This window comes from Plutella xylostella, chromosome 30, assembly GCF_932276165.1.
Source record: "Plutella xylostella chromosome 30, ilPluXylo3.1, whole genome shotgun sequence".
In the NCBI taxonomy this organism is placed as follows: domain Eukaryota; kingdom Metazoa; phylum Arthropoda; class Insecta; order Lepidoptera; family Plutellidae; genus Plutella; species Plutella xylostella.
Window position 1 is genome coordinate 4,650,352 of NC_064010.1, and position 24,710 is coordinate 4,675,061.

At 36.4% G+C, this 24,710-nt stretch overlaps 1 protein-coding gene across 1 annotated transcript in view; it reads left to right on the top strand.

Moving 5' to 3' along the window:
• Nucleotides 1-2,423: 2,423 nt before the first annotated feature.
• Nucleotides 2,424-24,710, top strand: part of LOC119694673 (homeobox protein DBX1) — a 43,977-nt gene continuing 21,690 nt past the window's right edge. Inside the window, exons 1-2 of the mRNA XM_048632039.1 lie at nt 2,424-3,456; nt 23,509-23,631. Of these exons, the coding sequence (XP_048487996.1) occupies nt 2,673-3,456; nt 23,509-23,631 (907 nt within the window). The 5' untranslated portion in view covers nt 2,424-2,672. The remainder of the gene's footprint in view (nt 3,457-23,508; nt 23,632-24,710) is intronic.

Below are 24,710 nucleotides of genomic sequence, written 5' to 3' on the forward strand. Positions count from 1 at the left end.
CCCTAACGCTGGTCAGTACCAACCTTATAACATCTAAATGTGACATTTGTCTTTGATTAGATTTTGCAAATGCCTGCTGCCGCTGCATGGGTTCATTGTCGACGTAGATAAACGTCACTGTATCGCGATTCTCCATAAACACGACGCTGTGATTGGTGCGACGCGCATAAAAGAGTTTATCGACGTCAATAACAGATCGCTGGTCAAGAGAAAAAAAAACTAAATTATTTAAAGCCAGCTCTATAAATGCATCTCTATATCCGTCTCAAATTGGCGGGAAGCGCACGTGACGCCATCTATTGTTGCAAATTAGAAATGCTTCCGTTTATTGGCTACGCCAATGAGATTTGTCATATCTAATTATTTGTTGCAATAAAATATTATTTATGAATACGATCTCTGTTAATAATGGTTATGGTCTTGTATTATACGGTTGGGTTTGATGTGATTTAATTTGAATGCGTATATGTGTGGATCTTCCGACTTTAGGGATTGCTGTAAAGTTTAAAACTGGTTTTTAAAAGTATTGTTAGCAGTTGAGACCGTTTTCTACCTCACCCCTTTATAATATAAATAAAGTTATTGGGTAATAGTAGATTTTATTTATTGTGACTCACTTATTTAAGTATTACAAAGCAGAAACAGTGGTTTTACGTAAACAACTTTGTCTTGTCAAACAAAGTCATTCCTCGCAGAAACATGAATGAAACGTGAATATTCACGTGAAATTCGTAAAAATGGCATCATTACTCGATTAGGATTATAAATCCAACACATATCGCACGGGACTATCAAATGTTAAACCTAAGCGGCCGATACGATATTGATAAGAACACTAATCATAACTCAGTATCATATTAACAAAGAAAACGGAAACGGAAATCAAATCAAAGACTCGATTCCACTCACTCTGGCTAAGAGACAGATAATAAAGAGAAAACTACATTATCATGAATTCTATACTCCAAACTTTCTTCATCAAAGCTTCAAAAAGCAATTTAACCTCAATCATTTCTAAAATAGGGTACGGATTTGTTCGCAGCGAGCTCTGTAAATATTGCACCAATGAGAGCGCGGGGCGTGGTCTATTCTCGGTTTTTGTCTTCGCGTTTAATCTTTCTTTTTCTTTTCAGCCAGTCTCGTTTTAGACGTTTTACGGAGCACGTTACGTATGAATAAGCATTTGAGAAATTATACTCTATGGTTGGATGAGGTTTAGCCCTGGCCGTTTATGAATTTGATTTTTGTTTTACTCTTTCACTCGCTGAATTCTGCTTATGACGACTTTCAGTGCACAATTTCAGATGTAGAGAATAAGAAACGTATGCAATAAGTAATTGAAATGTGAAATAAAATAGGCACCTAACCGAAGTACTAGTTATTATTCTGTGCTGAAGTGCAGAGTGATGCAGCCAACAAATAATTATGTAGATTATAAGAATCTGATTAGTTTCGTAGAAGAAAAAAATATTATTCAAAATTTGTATTAGCAATGTAATATAATCTAGTCTAGTGAATACAATTCAAAGGCCAAGACAGTTTTACAGATCTATCAAATAAATCGTACAAAACTTTGCTACGACCGTCGTAGTAGGTGCTACGATTTTCGTAGCACGCCGTAGCATCGTAGCCTACGAGACCGTAGCAAGGAAAATTATTTCATAATGAGTATTTTTGTTAGTAAGATTTAAGATTGTTGATGTTTTATTTAAGTATGTCTGTTGTGTTAACTGCTGGTGTTCCTTATTTAACTAAATAAAAAAATCAATAAAATTAAGTACTTATATTGGAAAAATAAATAATGGTTTATATAATGTTGTTTAGGTTACATTAGGAATTAGGTCATTTCGACATTTAGGTAGTGGCTGTGCTGCGATGGCTGATATTATATAGATCTGGTACCAACATTATCCATATCTCTACTGGTACCAACATTATCACTTATAAAGCAAGCGGTTGAAGATTGATTTATCACAATAATAAGAAATATAGGAACTTTCTATAGTAACAAATTCAATAACAACCCAATTCTTGCCAGAGAAAATCCATTTTATTGAACACTGTAATGTTTCTTCAACTCTTTCTACACAGAGCTATCAATAATAAAACACAGCCATAAAGACTATAATACTTACCGCTCGCCACTTTCAAAACCATCTTAAATCCCACCGTACCCCATTGCAATAGAATCTTTACAAAATGCACGATTAACTTTGTAAGTAATTGCAGCTTACCATTTAAGGTTGACTCCTAAATCGCGCGCGAGCTCGCACACATTAGTCGGGTAGGAAAGGAAGGCAGAGGTCAGCGAATGCTGGGCGGCGGGAACACAAAACGCGGTAAAAAGCTACCCCACTGCGTTCGGAAACCGCCCCTTTGCTTCACCACTCCCTTTTCTAGTCAGTTGTTGGTGGCGGGCACCGCGAACACGCGTCCCGATTTTATTGCGCATTTCTGGACGAAATCGGAATTCGAATTTATATTTTTTCTCGCCCCATTCTTCGCGGCCAGTGTTTGTTTGCTTACCGATTCGGACTTAATTCGATTCGAAAACTTTTTTCATTGTTGTGTTGCGTTTGTTTATAACGAGCTGCTATTATTGTTTTTGTTTTAAATAAAGTTGTTTTGGTAAACAAATATGATTAGAAATATAAAATAGCAGTTATGAACGTATGATGTACCCGTCGCAAGATGCCAAACATGGACCTTTGAAGTTGAATCCGTTTGTGACGCAAAAATACTTAGACCACAACATTATGTTGAAGACTATACAGAACTTGTACAAAAATAACGGCCCTTTCAACATGACATCCCCGTTTCTGGTCGACAACATTCTGCATCAACAGAAGACCGTAAATTTCCACAACCAGTACATAAACCAGCAGCTAGAGAACTACGTATTGCAGCGGCAGAGCTATGAGCAGCAGATCTCGAGGGAAAATTCACCGGAAATGGAAGAATCGAAGACACAGGAAACCGAAGACGACTGCAATCGAAACGATGAATCGATCGACGATACGAAAATCGAACACGACGACGATTCAAAAAGCCGAGACGAGGATGACACTGCTTACGTCAAACACGAGCAGCCCGCGTTCCACACCGAATTTTACCGGGAAAACGCAGAAAAAGAAGTTCTAAACATTCCAAATTTAAATTTGTCGCGGCGCTGCCAGAGCTGCGGGGCGTACGACTGTTCTCCTTTCGCCTGCAAAAAGTCCGGATTACGGCGATTGGAAGAATTAGAAAAGAGGTTTATGAATTATCAGGAAAACTCCGGTGATGAGAGTGGTGAGGTTGGTAGCACTGAGAGGAAAGGTTATACTGATGAGATGGTGAGGAATTGTGAGGAGTTTAATAATGAACCGAAGAAACCTCTGTTGAAATTCAGTGTGAGTGCCATATTGGGAGATCGCGAGGACAGAGATAGTGCTGCCAAAAGCAATGGCGTTAATGGTAAGTTTTTCCTCCAATTATTTACTATTGCCGCTACACGGGTTCGTTATCAACGCAGATAAAGGTTACTTTATCGCGATTCGCCATAAATACGGCGCAGTGATCGGTGGATCAAGCTGTAAACGAGTTTATCGACGTCGATAACGGACCCGTGTAGCGGTCGCTGATCGATTTACAAAAACGCCGACTTTTTGTAGTTATATATTTTTTTTGTTTTAAAGGAATTATTGTAATACTTATGTGAATTAGGTAACAGTATTGAAACAAATACCTACCAATCATACCTTACTACAGTAATGAAAGTGACGATCCAAAGTTTGAGTCCCGGCCGAGAATAAAATAGAATATTATCTTTTTGGTCACCAAAATAACAAAATAGATAAAATATACTTATATAAGTACTGGAGACGATGCACAAGATAGGCGGCCTTATCGCTGAGTGCGATATCTTACAGGCAACTGCCAGTTACAGAAAAAAGAAAAATAAATTAGAGGACCGATCTAGATTTTAAGGTACAATGCGACGGAATGGTGTAGTGGTTAGCGACCCTGACTACTATGTCAAAGGTTCGGGGCAGATATTTGTTTAAAGACAGGTATTTGTACTCGGGTCTTGGATGTTTAAGTGAATATATTTATTTATTTATTTATTTATTCAAAAAGGAACACCAGCAGCTTAAACAACTTACATTAATAAATCATTTCTTAAAATTATAATTTTGTTGTAAAAGCCTATTAAAGGTGTACACAACATTCGTAAAATATCTATGACAACCTAAATAAAAATCTATATAAAATCAACAATGTTGACGTTAATTAAAATAAAAGGTTTATCTAAGTACTACGTATACAGAGATCACAGTAAGAACACAAATATTTATACTTTCAAACTAAACAATAAACAAAAAAACAAACAATAAGGTATTAAGAACATAATTTTATGCATTGAATTTTTTTCTAAAATTAATATAAAATGTATCTATCTATGAATGTCTGTAGATACATCAGCTGTCCGATACCCATATTACACGATCTTCCTAATTTGCTGTCGGATTATGGTCGTGTGTGTCCACAGGTTTTTTTAATTAACCGTAATGATATTATGTAGTGTGATGATAAATAAATATTATTGGTAAGTACATGATAGGAGTAATTATGTCACCACGGTGACAAGACTTTAGTGCAGCTCTAGCGTTTGTCACCGACACGCTAACAAGAGCAATCTGAAATGTGGAAATAGCCTCCTGACCCCGAGAGGTATAAATGTATACACAGTTATTAAATTTTAAAAAAATAAAAAAAAAATACTACTGAACCGTTTTGTCACTTTGTCAAAGAACAAATTGTTTAAGGGATAGGTACTTCATAAAACTTTAAAGGAATAACAGGGATACTCCATAAAACTTTTAATATAGGTATTTTTAAACTATATATTATATATTTTTTCAATGTCCTACTCATAGCATGCCAGGTGTCAGGAGGATAGAGTAATGCTGAGTTCCAGAAAGGGACAATAACATAGTATCGGCATTAATTTTTGTCTGTCTCTTTCTGTCCGGATACTGTCAAAGCAAGGCAGCGATAGATTTAATGCCGACATTAGCTTAAAGTTCGTCTGTCCATCTCAGTGTTAGTTGATATTGCACTGGAACCTTATCCAAATCATGTCCAAATCGCTACAAAAGTCAACAAATTGGCGGAATATTATTTACGTTATTTTAATATGAAATACCAACACGCCCGACCCATTTGGCCGACGGCATTTTTAACCTACTCTGGTCATTTTTAGGGTTCCGTAGCCAAAATGGCAAAAACGGAACCCTTATAGTTTCGTCATGTCCGTCTGTCCGTCTGTCCGTCTGTCCGTCTGTCACAGCCGATTTACTCGGAAACTATAAGTACTACAGTGATGAAATTTGATGGGAATATGTGTTGTATGAACCGCTACAAAAATATGACACTAAATAGTAAAAAAAAGAATTGGGGGTGGGGCCCCCCATACATGTAACTGAGGGATGAATTTTTTTTTTTCGATGTGCATACCCGTGTGGGGTATCAATGGAAAGGTCTTTTAAAATGATATAAAGTTTTCTAAAAAACATTTTTCTTAAAGTGAACGGTTTTTGAGATATCAGCTCTCAAAGTCGTAAAAAGTATGTCCCCCCCCCTCTATTTTTATAACTACGGGGTATAAAATTCTAAAAAAAATAGAGGTGATGCATGCTAATTAACTCTTTCAACGATTTTTGGTTTGATCAAAGTATCTCTTATAGTTTTTGAGATAGGTTGATTTAACTGTAAATTATATTTGCTGCTACGGAACCCTTTGTGCGCGAGCCCGACTCGCACTTGGCCGGTTTTTTTTTATAAACACTCACACCTTGTACTAATGTACTCCCTTGCGGGGTAGGCAGAGGTGCATTGCTGCACCCACTTTTCGCCAGTGTTTATGTTAGTCCCAATGTAATAGGGGGCGGGCCTATTGCCATTTTACGGGCACATCCAAGACCCGAGAACAAATAGATATCTGTGTTTAAACAAATATCTGCCCCGGCCGGGAATCGAACCCGGGTCCTTCGGCACAAGAGTCAGCGTTGCTAACCGCTGCGCCATCCGGTCGTCACTCTGGTCATACCTCAATAATATGGTTGTAGCTTTGATTCCTCAATCACTATATATTATATATCACTGCTTAGGCCTACTATACTTTGTAATGTAAATGCATGAGCCCTATGACAGCTGTCAAATCTATAATTTTAATTTGTCATTTGTTCGTTTTTAAGCGAAAATCGTCTTTATTTACTAGGCATGGCATAAGGATCTGACAATCATGTCATAGGAAACAAAGAATGCTACATTTTTCAAAGTATAATCTAATTAAACTTAACCATATACCCGAGCAAAATCATCATTTAACGTTTATCATTTTTAAATTAGGAAAATACCTACTTATAAAATTCAAATTCAGTTGATGTTGCAAAAGTGATATAAGTAGTAAGTTAAATGGTGGTGACACAGCTTACATCACAATCCATCATGTCCCCACTACTGAGGCACGGGTCTCCATCCAATGAAAACAGGGATTTAAGGCCACCACGCTGGCCCAGCTCAGCTTTGTGGAAGCTTGTGATGAGAAGGTTCCTATATCAATATAAAAATGCTATAGTAATTCACTAAAATGGATACCAACCTTCCCAAATAAAACGCCAAACACTAATAACTTTCGTAAGAATTATTTCATTACACGCAGCCGGCGCTAATAGGCGAGAAGACAACAAAAAATAGTAATAGAGAAATCTCTTACCGACATCAATAATAAAATAATAAAGCGAGTTTCGTCCGAAAATGGCAAGAACATATTAATTTTGCTTTCGGACCCCCCCGCGGTTCGCTATCTCACTCTAACCCATAGCTCCGCGCATTGGCGGGTCACTCTATAAACCGCCGAACGAACGAACTAGAATTGCTCTGCAATCCGTACGCTTAACACAACGAGATAAAGCCGAGGTTAGCTCTGCAGTTAAGTTTTTCCTAAGCTTCGGACCGTTGCGCTAACCACGGCTTTATACTCGTTGTGTTAAGCTTACGGATCGCAGGGCATTTCTCGTTGGTTGGTTCGTGGGTGTAGGGAGTGACCCCGCTGTCCCGCTCGCTCCTAGCCTAAGTGGGTCTGCAGATGTTGCCAGTTTTATTGAAAAAGTCCGCGCCATATTGCGAGTGTTAGTAAATTAAGATGTACCTCGATGGCCGCCGCTTTATAGTTAGGGAATGAAGATGTTATTAGTGCGAGTTAATTGTTCCGTTGTGTTGTTGTTCTGTGTGGGCACATAAGTACGCACATATATCTCACACACGTACGACCAAATGGCGTAGTGACGACCAAATGGCGTAGTGGTTAGTGACCCTGACTACTGAGCCGATGGTCCCGGGTTCGATTCCCGGCTGGGGCAGATATTTGTTTAAACACAGATATTTGTTCTCGGGTCTTGGATGTGCCCGTAAAATGGCAATAGGCCCGCCCCCTATTACATTGGGACTAACATAACACTCTGGCGAAAAGTGGGTGCAGCAATGCACCTCTGCCTACCCCGTAAGGGAGTACATTAGTACAAGGCGTGAGTGCGTGTTTTTTTTTTATATCTCACACACGGCCATCGGAGCCCAAACTAGGCAGAGCCTGTGTTATGGGTGTCGGTCAGCTGATAGCTGATTATATCAACATAAAAACAAGTTCGGATTCTCCAGCCACATCAGAGCACATGCGAGAATATAGACAGGGTCGGTCGCTGTCATCGGATACGACGAGGAGGCCATTATCATCATCATATCTACATAGATACATAATTAACACTCAAGGCCCTAGTACAAATATCTGCCCCGGCCGGGGATTGAACCCGGGACCTTCTCATCTCAACCTCCGGCTTAAATAGTAAACCACATTTACGTTCCCTTCTAGAATAATTCTTAAAACAGCATTTCAATTTTACTCACGAATGTTCAAAAGTTATATGAGTTTTATATCAGTAGGTAGGTACAGTAGGTAGGGGATGGGTTCACGGCCGACATCTGCCAAAAAGTCATCTTTAAACACCCAGATCTGTTCCTATTACTGGTCAACAAATGTCTCACACTACAATACTTTCCGACGATCTGGAAATCCGCCGTAGTTGTAGTGTTGAGAAAGACGGAAAACGACGACTACTTTTTTAGTTTTCTAAAATAGCAAATCCCGTACTAGAGGCCCTGATGTGGTACCACATCTATTTTTTTGGGATTTGCTATTTTATAAAACTAAAAAAGGTTTACGTTTTCTCCTGTCATCTGCATACATTATCTGTCAAAAGTTTAATGATAGTTTATGCAAGAGGGACCACTTAGTATGCGAGAAAACGTTAACTTTTATAGTTTTCGCCAAACTATCAAACCAGTACTTGACCCCCAGTCCAGTTAAATCTGTATAACAAAGTAACCACCAATGCCAGCAAAAGTAATGAAAAATAAGTCACGTAGCCACTGGTAGACCCCTTTCCAATAATCAATGGAAAAAAAATATCCTAACCTGAAAATAAAACTCTGCCCCGACTGAAAATCAAAATTTGGGCTTCCAATAAAATTATGCATAACGGAACCCGAGCCTCAGTATTAACATGTCATTCGACGCCATATTGCGATAATATTCGGAATTCGAATCCGGGAAATAGGGATGCCAGTTGTGGCCGTATTTCGGCTATGTAGGTAATTTTGAGGAAAATTGGCCGAAACTATTTTTTTAAATAATCTTCGGCTCTTGTAATGGCTGTGTATCGACGAGTAACTGCTAGTTTCAATAACTCTATCTATCGATAGCTGACAGTTACTTTCATACGATACTAGCTGTTCCCGCGAGCTTCGCTTCACCTTAAAAAGTTTTCCCGTGGGAATTCCGGGATAAAAAGTAGCCTATGTTCTTTCTCAGAGTCTAAGCCATATGTATACCAAATTTCATTCAAATCCGTTTAGTAGTTTTGGCGTGAAACAGTAACAGACAGACTGACACAGTTACTTTCGCATTTATAATATTAAGTTAGGATTGAGTGAATGTAACTTTTTATGTCATGGCATATTAGAAATAAATGTGTCAAACCCAAAGGCAGATCTCAAAGAACAAACCAAATCTACTCCCCATACTTAAAAGTACCTATACTACCATATATTTGTCTAAATATGTTTACAAGTTATTTGTAACATGGAACGTTTAGTAATAGGCCTTATAGGTTTTTTATGAAGCGAACCAAATTTATTCTCTATATATCTATCTAGATATGTTCACAAGTTACATTATCTGTAAATATCACTGGGAACTTGTAATTGGCTAGTAGCTATTTACCTAAGATGTTAATTTTGTGTTATAGCTGTAAGAGAGAAATTTTGTGTTTCGGCTTTTTTATAAAAATGGCCGAAAGTTTATCGCATCACTGCAGTCCATTAGACCTAAGCCACGTCTCACATTACGGGCTAGCGGGAGTTTTTATATTCGCGTCATAAACTGAACTCTGAGAGAAAGAGAAAGAAAGAGAGAGAGAGAGAGATGGTGAACGCTATCGATAGAGTATCAATAAATCGTATCCGTGATGAAATTAAAGAGGAGTAAAGGTAAGCGTCCACCTTTAGGCATAGTATGCCAGTTGCGCCATCGCATTCAGTATTCCTTGTATTGAATTTCACACAAATGCGTCCGCTTCATCGGTTTCTCCATACATTATTTATGAACATCCGTTTGGTAGGATACGTACGATGCCGATAGGCGGATGTTTACCTTAATCGGAATAAAGTTTATGTATTTATGCTACTTTTATATACCATAATGTTCATAATGTGACAACCTAAAGTCCACGATCAAGTGCATTGACAAAGGAATAAAGAGAGGACATGGCATATCCACGAAAAAAATGCGCCTACCTAAACTTTGGTGTCAATAAAAATGGCGGCTTTTTTCTTGAAAAATGTAAACAAACAAATTGTTTGACAGCTGAAGTACCTTGTGTTTGGATGTCAATCAACATGGCGACCGGTCGCAATTTTAGGCGCATTTTTTCGTGGATATGCCATGTTCTCTCTTTATTCCTTTGTCAATGATCAAGTGACGTATTGTTCTATTGGCGGGAGAATCGACTGTTGATAATCCGTTAAGAATCTGTCAATTTAGTATTAAAGTTATAATAATAATTACTTATATTAAATTTGTATGACGTTGCTACGCTGGTCGTAGCAATGCTACGCAGATTCGTAGCACGGCTACGAGATTTCGTAGCACGTCGCGTAGACATGTTGATTTATTCAAAGTCAAAATTACATATATACCTATACACAATTTATATGGGTAGTTGAAGACAAATTCATAAAATAATGTTACTTAAGTATATTACTAACTTAAGAAAAAAGAACCAAACATCTGACATTGACCAAGGATTGACCCTTAATAGCCGTTAAACCCTCCAAAATAAACCGCCGGACCGTTGGAAAGCACCAAAAATTTCGTATTCGGAACACACCACGCGTTAACCGCAGGAGCCCATTGGTTCGTTTAAATTCGGAACAGCCTGCGGTCGCGTTAAGTGTTCCAAAATTGAAACGGTTTATGTAGTCAACGAACAGGTGGCGCCTCTGTCGCGGTGGTGTTTTATCTGTTGTTGCGTATACTATGTGTGTGTAATAGGTAAACTATATGGTTGTAAGCAAATTGTTACTACGCATATGATTTGTGTCTTACTTGTCGTATGAATTGAGATAGTTAATATAGTTATTAGAAGATAAAGTAATCTGTGTGAGCTTCGCATTGTCATTACAGGGTTTCCCGTGGGGATCCCGGTATAATAAGTTGACTCTGTTTAAAAGTAGCACTCAGGCTCAGGCACAATGGAAAATTTTGCACTTTTAGTATTATTCTTTTATGTAGTTAGGATTATGAAGAGAAATTTATAAAGCAATAACTAATTTTACCTTATTGTAACATTACACTGTTTGATATTTGATTACTTATACTTATTTGACACATTTCTCTATGAAACAGTTTTCATCATTGACTTATATATTACTAGAGTAAGGACAGGCCCAACCGCTCTAGAAAATGACACCGTCTCGTTGGCCCTAAAATCTCATACATCTGTCATAATTTGTATGAATTAGGGCCAGCGCGCGGGTGCCATTTTCTTTTGACAAAACGTTCTGACGGGCGTATCCTTCCTTTTGAAATCATTGGTTTTCATAGAGAAATGAACCCAAAACGATAATCCATCTGCCTAGCGTGGACATTATATTCCAAAACTTAAATCGTGCAGAATTTTGCGTTTGTGTTTTAGAAAACATACACCCCCTTCGCCTTTGACAATACCGATTTATCAATAGATTTTTCAGTTTAAAATGATAATATTATTAGTAATCATCTAAGCTGAAACGTGAGCTTAGAGGATTACTGTGACGTAATGGAGACGTGCGTTGCAAAGTTATCAGTATCGGACTGTACGCATGAATATTTTTTTACATAAACAACACACACAAACACACGCACTCACGCCTTGTACTAATGTACTCCCTTGCGGGGTAGGCAGAGGTGCATTGCTGCACCCACTTTTCGCCAGAGTGTTATGTTAGTCCCAATGTAATAGGGGGCGGGCCTATTGCCATTTTACGGGCACATCCAAGACCCGAGAACAAATATCTGTGTTTAAACAAATATCTGCCGCAGCCGGGAATCGAACCCGGGACCATCGGCTCAGTAGTCAGGGTCACTAACCACTACGCCATTCGGTCGTCGGTTTTTTCCATATTAAATCAAATTTACCTCGATAAAGCAGTTATAAACAATTATTCACCGTATGCCTGCACGTTGAGGCCGACAGCCGGCGGCGTCGCATTACATTATACACAGAGTCGGACATTTTATTGCGAACCGCAAACTACATTATTTCGGTCGCGTTCATTACTGTTTACGTTCGCTTCACCTGTGCAGGTATAGTTCACGACGGATTAATAGTGTTATTAACTTAGATATTGGCACATTTGGAAGACTCTAAATCGGTCGAGCAGGGGTAGGCTTCTGCAAGGACGATCTTTACAAGTGGGGCTATACCGTTGGTACCAACCTATGCGACTGTGGTACCGCCCCCCAGACTATGGAGCATTTACTCTCCTGTCGCCTGTGCCCTGTACCCTTCCACCTGCACACGGGAAGACTTACTCCAGGCCAACCAGAATGCTATCAAAGTTGCTTCTTTTTGGTCTGGACAAATTTAAAAATTCGCATGTTCACTGACACGAAAGAAGAAGAATTAACTTAGATTAACAATATCGACTGTCAGTGCAATAGAAACGTCTCGACTAATAACACCTTACCTTCACTTTATATTTGCTGAATCTTTTCATCGACCAGAAAATTTATCCCGATCTTGTTATTAGACGAAACGAACGAAGTGAATACTAATTCTACATTTCGTCGTCGTGTAATACGTAATAAATTTCGTCATTCCATAATGGTTTCAGGGATTTAAACCAGAGCCAAAGACTTTTATCATTATCAGTTATTTACTTATAGTTTAATACATGTAAAAAAACAATATCGCTTGATAATAATCTATTTTTAATAGATTTGTGCTTATAGACCTATATCGTTGGCAACCACAATGGCAAAGGTATTGGACAGTGTGCTGGACAAATATCTTGGCAAATGTATGAATCTACATGATGGTCAGTTTGGGTTCAGGCCGGGTCTATCTACGGAGTCAGCTATTCTGTGTTTAAAGCACACCGTCCGCTATTATACCGATCGAAAGACGCCTGTATTCGCCTGCTTCCTGGACCTATCCAAGGCATTCGATTTAGTGTCATATGACATACTGTGGGATAAGTTAGCCAAGGACACAAAACTTCCTTCAGAACTAAGTTCATTATTTCGCTTCTGGTATGGGAATCAGACGAATGCAGTCAGATGGGCAGGTACATTATCTGACATGTACAGGTTGGAGTGCGGGGTAAGACAGGGGGGGCTGACGTCACCCAAGCTCTTCAACCTGTACATGAACGGCTTGATCGAGGAGCTCAGCAGCGCCGGTGTCGGATGCTCAATTGATGGAAATTTCATCAATAACATCAGCTACGCGGATGATATGGTGCTGCTGTGTCCTTCGATTAGTGCCCTTAGAAAGCTGCTCTCAATTTGCGAGTCATACGCGGCGACCCATGGACTTAAATACAACACAAAAAAGAGTGAGCTCATGTTGTTCAAGGCGGGAAGGACGTCATATGACTCCATACCTTCAGTCTCACTCTGTGGCTCTCCTCTACCGAGAGTAAGCCAATTTAAGTATTTGGGTCATTGGGTCACCGAAGACCTCAGTGATGACCTAGACATCGACAGGGAGCGCAGGGCGCTGGCAGTTAGATGCAACATGCTGGCCCGCAGGTTCTCACGGTGCACAGAACCTGTTAAGATAACACTGTTTAAGGCCTTTTGTCAGTCGTTCTACACGTGCAGCCTGTGGGTCAACTATACGCAGAAGGCCTACAGCGCCCTGCGAGTACAATATAATAATGCTTTCAGAATGATGTTGGGGCTGCCGCGGTTCTGCAGTGCTTCAGGAATGTTTGCTGATGCCAATACGGACGGCTTTCACGCCATTATGCGTAAAAGAGTGGCTTCCCTGATGCACAGAGTCCAAGGCAGTACCAACATCTTCCTGAAAGATATAGCTGGCAAGTTCGACGGCCCTATCCTGACTCACTGGATGAGGCTGCACGTCATCAGCCGGTGAGGCGGGGTGTGGCGGTCGGATTTGTTTTTAACTACTCGTATTATTATTTCATTTATTATTGTGTATGTGTGTCAGTGTATTGTTAGTGTATAGTTAGGTATTTGTAATGTGTGTTGTCAACATTAGATTAGGTTAGTATTTATTAGTATTAAGTATTTACTGCATTTGTATGTTTGTATTTGTTTGTTTTACGTGTTATGTTTTTGTTACAATGTTTTATGGACGTGGTCTGAAATAAAATTTTATTCTATTCTATTCTTAAATACATAGATAAGGTACATACATAGGTATACATCGATTAAATACCGGCTTAAACAATTAGTTAGGATCCATTTCCATTTTAATGAATTTATTGATGGTACTGCTGCTGCCTATTGAGGCCCAGGTAATCTAAAGTGAGCTGCTGGATCTCATAATAATAACAGTTATGTAAAAATAACAAGCTGGCTGTATCGGTCGTTCCATAATGTTATTTAATTGCCCGTTTCCGAGCGGTCCGCCGCCGCCGCAGCCGTCGCGCGGGAAGTGTTAAAATAATTGATTTCCGAACCGAAACAAAATGGAGGGTGCGCATTTACTGGCATTATTTTCATAGAGTCCGGGTGTTTATTAAAGGGATGTGATTTTCAGGTGGTGAGGAAGTATATAATTACCAATCGAAGTGTAATATTCATTTTTTTGCAACACTTATTGTTCAAAAACGTCAGTCTATGGCCGTGGCGTGACTCTTTATGCCACGGTTTTTAAGTCGCGCTATTCATAAATATGCGTCATATAATTTAGACATAGGTAGGTATGTACCTAAAACGATCTGGATTTGGATGCGGTTATCCGTTTCCCATAATCCCTACAAAAACAGGGGCAGTTAATAAAAATCGGACAAATACAATATGAGCCACATTATTTTCAAGCCAATAAAAAACATGTGTGAACAATAAAAAAAAACTATAGTCCCCCATTTAACAATACGTTCGGAACAATAAATTCATAGTTAATATCGCAATAATATTATTTCAATACTAATCCTCGTACAATGAGAGTTACTTCTAAATATGGTTGAAAAGAGCAGTCTTTTGTGTACAGATATCGTTTAATATCTGCGTGTTACAATGGCGTGTGCCTTTTTAACCTCAGATCGAAAAGGTGGGGTGTTATACGTTTCATGTGTTTATCTGCACATAAGTATGTATAGTACCTAATGTTTATATGTCTGTCCTATGCCCGTAATCCTCTAATGCTGGTCGTAGACCTCTCCCTTGGTCTTTTGCTTTTTGGAGTGCCACCCTATGTCCCCAGCCTTCCTCATCCTGCCCCAACCAGCTAGTGACTGGCCGGAGGGCGTCCCACGCTTTCCTAATCCTTGATCAGCTCACTTGTCAAATCTGACGTAACTTGTATGGATCAGACAGACTGCTTATGTATTGGTAATGTGTCAGTGGTGGTACGGTAGCAATTCGTGGTCTCCACTCGCGAATTCGCTGACCCCATATTGATTTAACTATCTGCTTCACAGTTCAACAAATGAGACTGCCACGGATAGTATGCCTTTGTGAACCGCATTCACTACAATAGTTCGTGTTTTTGGTACAATTTATCTTAAAACGGATTAAGAATTGTCTGTTTTTCTGCAGTTCAGTTTTTAGGGCGCCCCTTTTGATCAAATTGTGCAAGTGCTATTTTTAGTTTTTTTTTGTTGTTTTCTCAAGTGTTGCTTTTTATCGTTTTAAAGGGACTGTGTGGTTTATTTTAGTTTATTTTATGGTTTGAATGGCGTACGTTAATGCAGTTTTATTGTCTCTTATTATAAAGGAATGTTTTCTTGAAGTAGAATTTATAATCAGAATCAGAATCAGAATCAGAATCAGAATCAGAATCAGAATCAGATTCTGATTCTGATTCTGATTCTGATTCTGATTCTGATTCTGATTCTGATTCTGATTCTGATAGAATTTATAACTAACAGGTAATTTCGTATATAGACTCACTTCCATCCATAGTTTGTCTGGTAGAGATTGCTATAAGCAATAAGGCCGCCTCTTTATACTTGTAAAGAGGCGAGCAATCAAGAACACGGTTGATGTGCGAATGGTCTTTATTATTAATATGAAGTACGTATTAGGTACCTATGTATGGAGGGAAGGTGTTGCCACACTACACCTTCCCCCTTTTCGAATAAAAAAATGTTACATAATTACATTTTTTCAATTTTTAATATGAGTCGGTAATTGTTAAAATAGATTTTTACAAGTAATTACAGATACAGAATAATCAGACATTTAAATTTCGTTCTTCTCCAAGGTTACTAATATGTTACTACTTAAGTTCACAAAATTACTTAAAATTGGTTGCTTTTAAACAAAAAAAAAAATACATTTTGAATCTTTATATATACAGGAAAATCCTAATTTAAAAAAATATGAAAACTCGGGTATTTATTAGTTACGTACAAACTCTATATAAATGTATAAACATTAAAATTTAAATTGATTTTATAGAAATAAGTTATTGCAAGTGTTTTTGTACTGAACACAAAAATTAAACCACATCGTTGACATCAAAGCTTTTTTTTTTTTTTTCATTGATTACATGGTTAAACACGTAAAGTTAACATTAAGAATTTAAGTGTGCACTTTATATCCAACAAAGAATAATATAATTTCCGGACCATTAATATTTTAGTTTTATTTATTTTTTAATACAATTTTAGTTACGGATATCTTAATGAATACCAAGTATTAACATAATATATTACGTATTAATTTCCTATTGCAAATTCTGATTCTGAAAAGATTTATTATTATGATAGTGCACACATTAATACAATATAAAATGAAACAATAAGTACAATTATAAGTTTCCTCAAAACTTAAAATATATTTTATCTTAACATAAAGTAATGTTGACGTATTGTTGACGACTCGCTTGTTGATAATTGCTTACCCAAACATAAATGTATTTATTAATCTTTAATAAATCTCTATTTAAAAATCTTTTATTTTTATTTCATCTGTATAGCTGTATATGTATAGGTACCCTTAAAATGTATTACTCTAAATCATAGTAATTTATTTAAAAAAACAATATTAAATGTTTCGATATTCATGATAATTATTTAGTTTCAATATAATTCAACTCAGTACATAGGTACTTGCCCTACAAGAAACTCATTTAACACAAGTTGTGTCCAACTAAAATTCAAAATTATCTAATGATTATAGAAGGATTTGTCCTTGATTGTACTTTAAAATTGTTAAAGAAAATTATTCATTTATATGATTTATTTACTACATTATGATTAAAACTTTCTAATTTTTTTTTTTTAAATATTTACTGACGTAAGTTATTAATTCAATTCATTATAACCCTATTTCTTTCTCTTTCTATATTAAAAAAAATATATATTTATTTCGTAATTTACTATACTTTATTTCATTTATTTCTTTTACTTTCAAAATCATCTTTATTTATCTATACTTCATTTCATTTATTTGCGTATATTTATCATCATTCATTTAATCTTTTATTTTCAAAATATTTCATTTATTTTGCGTATGTATTTCATCATTCATATTCTTTTATTTTCAAAATCATCTTTTTATTATTTAATTTATACTTTTATTTCATTTCACACACATACATTTACGAAAGGTACATATAATTATTTCCACTCTTTGGTGGGCCAGCGCTGGTCTTCATTATTTATTTATATATTTATCTGTAGGGTACGCAAAACAACGAGAGTCGACTCTATAATAATTATAATATAAAAAACACATATTCCATAAATATTACAAGGGCACATTTAAACTAGCTCTACTCTTAGGCAATTCCAAAATTCTTCACGGAGGGTTCTCGACCGCACTATGATCAGAAATAAGGACGTGACACCTTGTTGTACCCTACCATATGTACCTTCGATGACTTTGCTATTAACTTTTTATTTATATAAGTCCTCTGACCATACGTAATCGCTAATTATCTTGGTAATTGCGCTCTGTATGTCCCTTACTCGTATTACCTTCTTTATATTACTCATGTCCTTTAGAATCCTTCGGCCAATAAATATTGTTAACGCTTGGGTGATCAGTCCAATTGTTTATTCACAGACTAAAGTTTCCACAACCATACATTACTCACGTGCACTATGAGCTACTGAACCTTCATACATTACCTAATATTCTTTATCATTGCTTACTCATAATCATTTTCACCATAATTCATACATCTTCCTTCAATTAACAATACTTATCAATCCCTAGACTCAAAAGAGTACTAAACAATCTTTATACTTGTACATCGATACCTATACCCTTCGCTTATCTACATTCGACGACGACAAGACGATTCGTACCTAATCATCATTTCTTGGAACGACAAAAAGATCTTTAATACTACATCTAGCCGTGTCTTTGCTCGCAAAATAAACTTTATACTCTACATTTTACTTATCTTTCTCCTATTACGATTTTGTTTTCTTTTTAAACCATTATGTTTATGTAACAATATCTAATATTATTAATGTATTTTTATTCTTTACATTCCAAACTTTATAATTTTTTATTTATGGGTACCTAAGTTTAAAATCAGTAACTATTTTTCGAAATCAATTTTTCGTAATCGAACTCTGGTTACGTAATTATATTTTTATTAGTTTACTAAATTAATTTATTATTTATTTATGTATATTCTGTAGTGACGTACGTGTCTTTTCGAGATACTGTACATTTTAATAATACGTATTGAATATTATGTTGATACTGGAACTTCATTATACTGTTGAGATATATTTTAATATTCGATTTATCAATATGGTTCGGGCATTACATTATTTTAATTTAGTGAAAAAAATTACAGGTGGTCAGGTTTCTCTGAATCTAACTGTACGTAAGTATTTATTTTTATCATGAGTTTTTATTTTTATTATGTATTTAATTATCTAACGCGTTGAATTTTTGACTACTGCATATTTCTGTTTTGTGATTCTGTTTAATACTTCCAATGAATGATATCCTAAACGTAGTTACATCCAAAAATAATAACTTTATTTTAGACCTGTTATAACTTTAGCTTAAATGTTGCATCGAGACATGACATGATTTCCCAATATGCATGATCATCAGATTCCTCACTGCATGCGCGGCGGATCGAAATACAATATCTGTTGAGCGTGTGACCATGTTTGTGAGAAGTATGTTTTTGTTGTATGGATTCAAAGAATAATGCTCCAAATGTGTAATTGAACTTTGATACGATATTTTTAATACTTAATAAGAAAATTTGGAAAATACTATCGGTTTATTGCGTTACAAGACTATGACAAACTCTTTATTACTGCACAAGGTAAAATCTAATACAAGAAAAATTGTTATGACGGGTTTTGAAAAAAAAATCTAATTACTGATAAAATACATATAGTTTTTGATTAAGTATGGTTAAACGTGCTCATACATACATAGGTATGAAATAAGTATATACGCGGCATTAACTATATTACTAGAATTAAAATATAAAGTATTTATTGAATTGCATATTTACGTACTATTAATTTCATTTGAGCAATATCTGTCTCACAGTGGATGATTTAATTAAATTAATTTTTATTTTACTTTTTATTTGATTAAGTATTTATAATTGTAAATTAAGTGCAATAAAGTATTTTATTTATTATTTCTTATCTTCGTATCTATAATATTATGTGATTTAATAAATGAATAGCGGTTTAATTTTTAAATGCAAATAATCAATTTAAATATAGCTAAAAAAAAATGGCTAGTCAAGGAATGTTTTTAAAATACCAAAGAATATTTTGAATTTAAGTGATTAAGTAAGTAAATAGGAAATTGTGCAATGCATTGAATTTGTAATTTGTATTATTTTAAATTTTAAACAAAAATGTATCTATTTAAGTATATAATTTAATTTATTGCAATTTGATTAGGTTAGCAGTTTAATTTTGAAATTTGAATAGTACTTTGACGGAATTTAGACATTTTAAATTAAAAAATATTTTCGAACAATTTATAAAAAATAAGGTAAGATTTTCTATTATTATATATTTTATTATTTGGTCATTTTGTGAGTTCCATTATTTATCGGTATCAATATGTTTATCTTTTAGAAATCAAAATATTGTTTATGAGATTTAAACCAAAGTTTTTTTTTTTTTTTTGAAAAAATGAAATTTTGCATGTAGGTACTTTAAACCTGTAAAATAAAATATCCTGAAATGAAATATAATATTATGTGATATAACAATTGACAATAAGTATCGACACGTACGATAAGTATTTGATTTTCTTATAATTTTTACTAGATTTACTTGATGAAATTACCTAGTCGTCAACAAGCGTCAATAACTAATTACATAGGTATATCTTTTCCCAAAGAAAATAAACATGCAACAATTTATAACTGAATTACTAATATTAATACTTTAGAACTGAATTACTATTTGAGCATTCGAATACTATTTATTCTTACTGAAATATTTATGTATTCGTCTTCTACATAAAATTACAAAAATACTTTACTTATATTTTGACAACAATAACTTTACGAATTTAACGAATTTAACTGAAAAAATGTAAATCAACTCAAAAAAAAGAATTTAAATAATTTGCAAACCTGAATTTCTAAGTAATGTTCCGAAAGAATATAAATTTCTCATCTGGGTGGCGTGGCGGTAGAACATGCGGGGGTCCAACTGTGGGCGCGTCCAGCTCCTCGCGTCCCTCTGGGCAGCATCAGGCAGCAGCATCCTCCTCCAGCCTCGCAGCTGTAGCTCGGAGGACATCCTCTGCTACCCGACTCGCACACTCCCAGCGCCTTCTCCTCAACAGCCAATTTGTCTCCCGGCGCCATCCATTTTTATTTATTTTGCAGATCGATTTTGGTTTTAAAATTGTGTATGTTTATTTTCTGATTATATGATTAGGTCCTTTATATTATATTATCTCATAGTCCATTTTTTACTAATATTATCACTTTCACTCCATAGTCCTTTTTTTCTATGTAAAAGTCCTTTGTTTATAATTTATTTTATTATTCGGTCCGCCGGCACTGCCACGGAGGCAAGGTCGCCATGTAAAGAGGCGAGCAATCAAGAACACGGTTGATGTGCGAATGGTCTTTATTATTAATATGAAGTACGTATTAGGTACCTATGTATGGAGGGAAGGTGTTGCCACACTACATACTGTTTTGTTTTGTTGTAATTTCTGTTCTTGGTGCAAATAAAGTGTATTGTCCTTTTAAAATGTACACGTGCAGTCCAATCCAAGAGATTGCTTTAAGTGATAAAGACAGCCTATTGTACACCAATTAATGTTGTTAAATGTTTATTATACGTTTTGGTATACAACTAAAGAGTATTCTATCTATCTATTTTTCTTATCATATCTTTCCACCCTGTACAGGTGTACAAAGACGAGGATACTATACCTTCTTATCATACTTATTTACTTATACACATTCTTACCATTGAAGAGCTGAATTAATTTAACACCCACACACAAATGACTGAGGGACGATCCGGAGGCAATCTTATTAAATATCCTTTACATTTCCAACCATAACTTCCCTTCGATGGAGGGGACACCCAATTATAAAAATGATCGAGAATGGAGATTTTCATTTAATATTACCTATTACTTTATTACCTACTTATTTGATTTGAATGAAAAAGAGGGGTGTTAGGGTGAGCGTTCATCATTCGGCATCGTACGCAACGGACGCATCGCATTCAGTATTCTTTGTATACAGAGATTCACATAAGTGCGTCCACTTCATCGGTATTGCCGACGCGCCGTTTCTCCATACATTTATGAAAATTATTTTGGTGCGATACGTGCGATACCGGTAGGTGGACGCATTACATTTAATTGGCTATAAGTACGACCTGTGGCCACGTAAATTTAAAAGTAAGAATAAGGAATCGATAATACTCCTAAATTAAAAAAAAACACCAAAAAGTTACGACAGTCACAAAGACACACACAGGTATGAAACGTATGCCACCATTGACTCTCTAAATAATTAAAAGGTGTGATGTGTATACAGGGTGAATCTTGAACAAACTCTTGGGCCCCCGCGGCGGCGGAGCCCCCCAGGGCTTAGCCACGCGCCGACGCCTCTGCTTCCTCTCATATTTTTACCCTCCAGAGGCGTTCTGTTAAATAATTTCCTCTAATTATTGGTTTGAAATATTTATGCCTAGTTTCACCATACTCTGTTACATTATAACAAAGGATTAGTTGTTGACTTTTAACACATCTGTCAAGAATTCAATAGGTATAGAAATTTTATTTTCGATAACACTTAACAATGTAACACGGGTGTTAATGACAAATGTGTTTGATGTGTGTATTAAGTACTGCTTTTTCATGTTTTGTGTGTGTTTTATGGACTTGATCTGTACTTAATAAAATTATATTAGATTATTTTATTATGCGTTCAAATTACGCAATCGTGAGGTTAGTATCGAAGAAAAAAAGATAGCATGTTTTTTTTAAACGTCCATAAAATGTTAAGTTTGTATAAATGTCCTAACTTACTTATTTATATTATACAAACTTTACATTATGGAAGTACCTACTAGACCGCCAAAAAATCATTATCATACTTCTTTTTCCCTGTTCTCTAGTTAAGGATAAAATTAACCGTTACCAAACCACAGACCAACTAAAAACAATTACTCAAAAACACGCCGAGCGTACACAGATTAAATTAATACGTTCCAAAATCAAAAACAAAATGTTAGTACTTATAAGCTACATGATTAATGGATTAACAAAGGTTCCGCGATATATTACACAGAGTCTGTTACTGACAGAACGGGGGGTGGGGGGGGGGGGGGCGTAAGAAAATCAAGGGTGTTAAATTTAAGGGGTGCATTCCAAAACCGACTTACATTTAGCCGGAATATCTTGGATGCCCGCCCATTCCAGACCTAATGATTTTGAAACACGGTCGCTTTTTCATTGCTACGACGCTTTTGTAAGATGTGAACGCTATTATAAGGGTATAGGGTTCAAATTGCATATTTAGGGGGTTTCTCTCTAAGGAACTCCGAGATTTGAGATAATTTGGGTGTAGGAATGCTAACGATTATGTATTTAAGGTCTTGATCGTATTTGTGTAAGTGATTTAGTATAATTTGGCGAGGAATTGAAGATATCCAGCCATTTATTATGGAATAAAGTACTTACAATCATATTAAATACCGTAGAAACTCACGCCTAGTATGGTGGAGGTGAATAGCAGTAATCACGATGACATTATTCCCATCGTATAAGAATAGTGCCACTATTCCGGTACTCGATAGTAAATACACACTTGCGAGCAATGATAAAGTTCCACATGCCATTGCCGTTCCATAATTATATGTCACTGGAACTTTTTCATTGCTCGCAACTCTCGTGTATCACCCTGAACTGGGAAAGCCACCCTGGACCAAAACACTAATTGATGAAATGTACAGTGCTTGCCGACCGACCCCTATTACTACTTTTTCGTACAGGCATTTCTAATTTTCTACTGAGAGAGATTAGCTACCGTACCACCACCGACACATGAATCGTCGCTCGCCTATTAAATCTGACGTAAATTGTATGGATCTCACAGATGTTTGACAAGCGAGCGACGTTGTTTTTTGGATTGTTCGGTGGTGGCAACTTCACTAATTCCTCTGCAGTCCACTGTATATTTAAACATATTTTCCTTCTATCTAAAAAGCACCTACCTAACACATGTGTATACCTCCCCGCAGAGTACCGAGCCCACCCGTACACCTCGCCCTGGCCGACGCTGGCCAAGCCCATCGCGAGCAGACCACTACCGCTGCAGCACCAGCACCTGCACATGCTGCACTGCGCGCACCCCTACCTCGCCGGTGAGTCAACGAACTAATGAACTAACGAACTGACGAACTGACTAACTGACAAACTGACGAACTGACAAACTGACAAACTGACGAACTGACGAACTGACAAACTAACGAACGCACTAACGAACGAAAGAGTGAACGAATGAATTAATGCCCTTTTAAATCAATACGCCTGATATTTTTACCATTTTCAATGTTGGGAACTGGACAAAGAATTTATTTGCTAAAAATGCGTCGTGTTTTAAAAAAAGTGTCTGAGGTCTTCGTAGGAATGAATACAGTTTTACGGTTACATAATGTGTTTGTGAATGGAGAATCGAAGCTCTTTTGGCAATACTGTCGCAAAAATGCAAAATATCTGTTACATGTTACATAACTAGTAAAATAAAATTACGTAAATAAAATAATCACGAAACAGCTCGTTGTTCATCGTCATTCAGCACAATGAGAAGTGATCAACTCATGAGTAAGTATGTCAGTTGTTCACTCAATAAATCCCACCCTGTATAAATAGTGCTCTGGTTTTAAGTTAACTTTTTACCCAACTGAAAAAACTTAATCCCAAATCCCTAGCCAAAAGACCCCCCAAGGAAAGATCGCACAGAGTGCATTTAAAAAACGATTATCCCCCGATTTTTGTTTGTTCAACTTGCAACATTTAACAATGAGGTTGAGACCGTGACACACCCAATTTGACAGACAAACAACAGTTGCTCTTTTGTTACTTATAATTATGTGTTTGTTGCGAAGAGATAATGTAGGGTAGTGCTTTTTAAAGAGAACAGCTGACTTGCGATTGATTTTATGTACTGAATTATATTTGATCAATGAATGAGCAAACGTATATAAACGTATATTGTAAGACGACCGAATGGCGTAGTGGTTAGTGACCCTGACTACTGAGCCGATGGTCCCGGGTTCGATTCCCGGCTGGGGCAGATATTTGTTTAAACACAGATATTTGTTCTCGGGTCTTGGATGTGCCCGTAAAATGGCAATAGGCCCGCCCCCTATTACATTGGGACTAACATAACACTCTGGCGAAAAGTGGGTGCAGCAATGCACCTCTGCCTACCCCGCAAGGG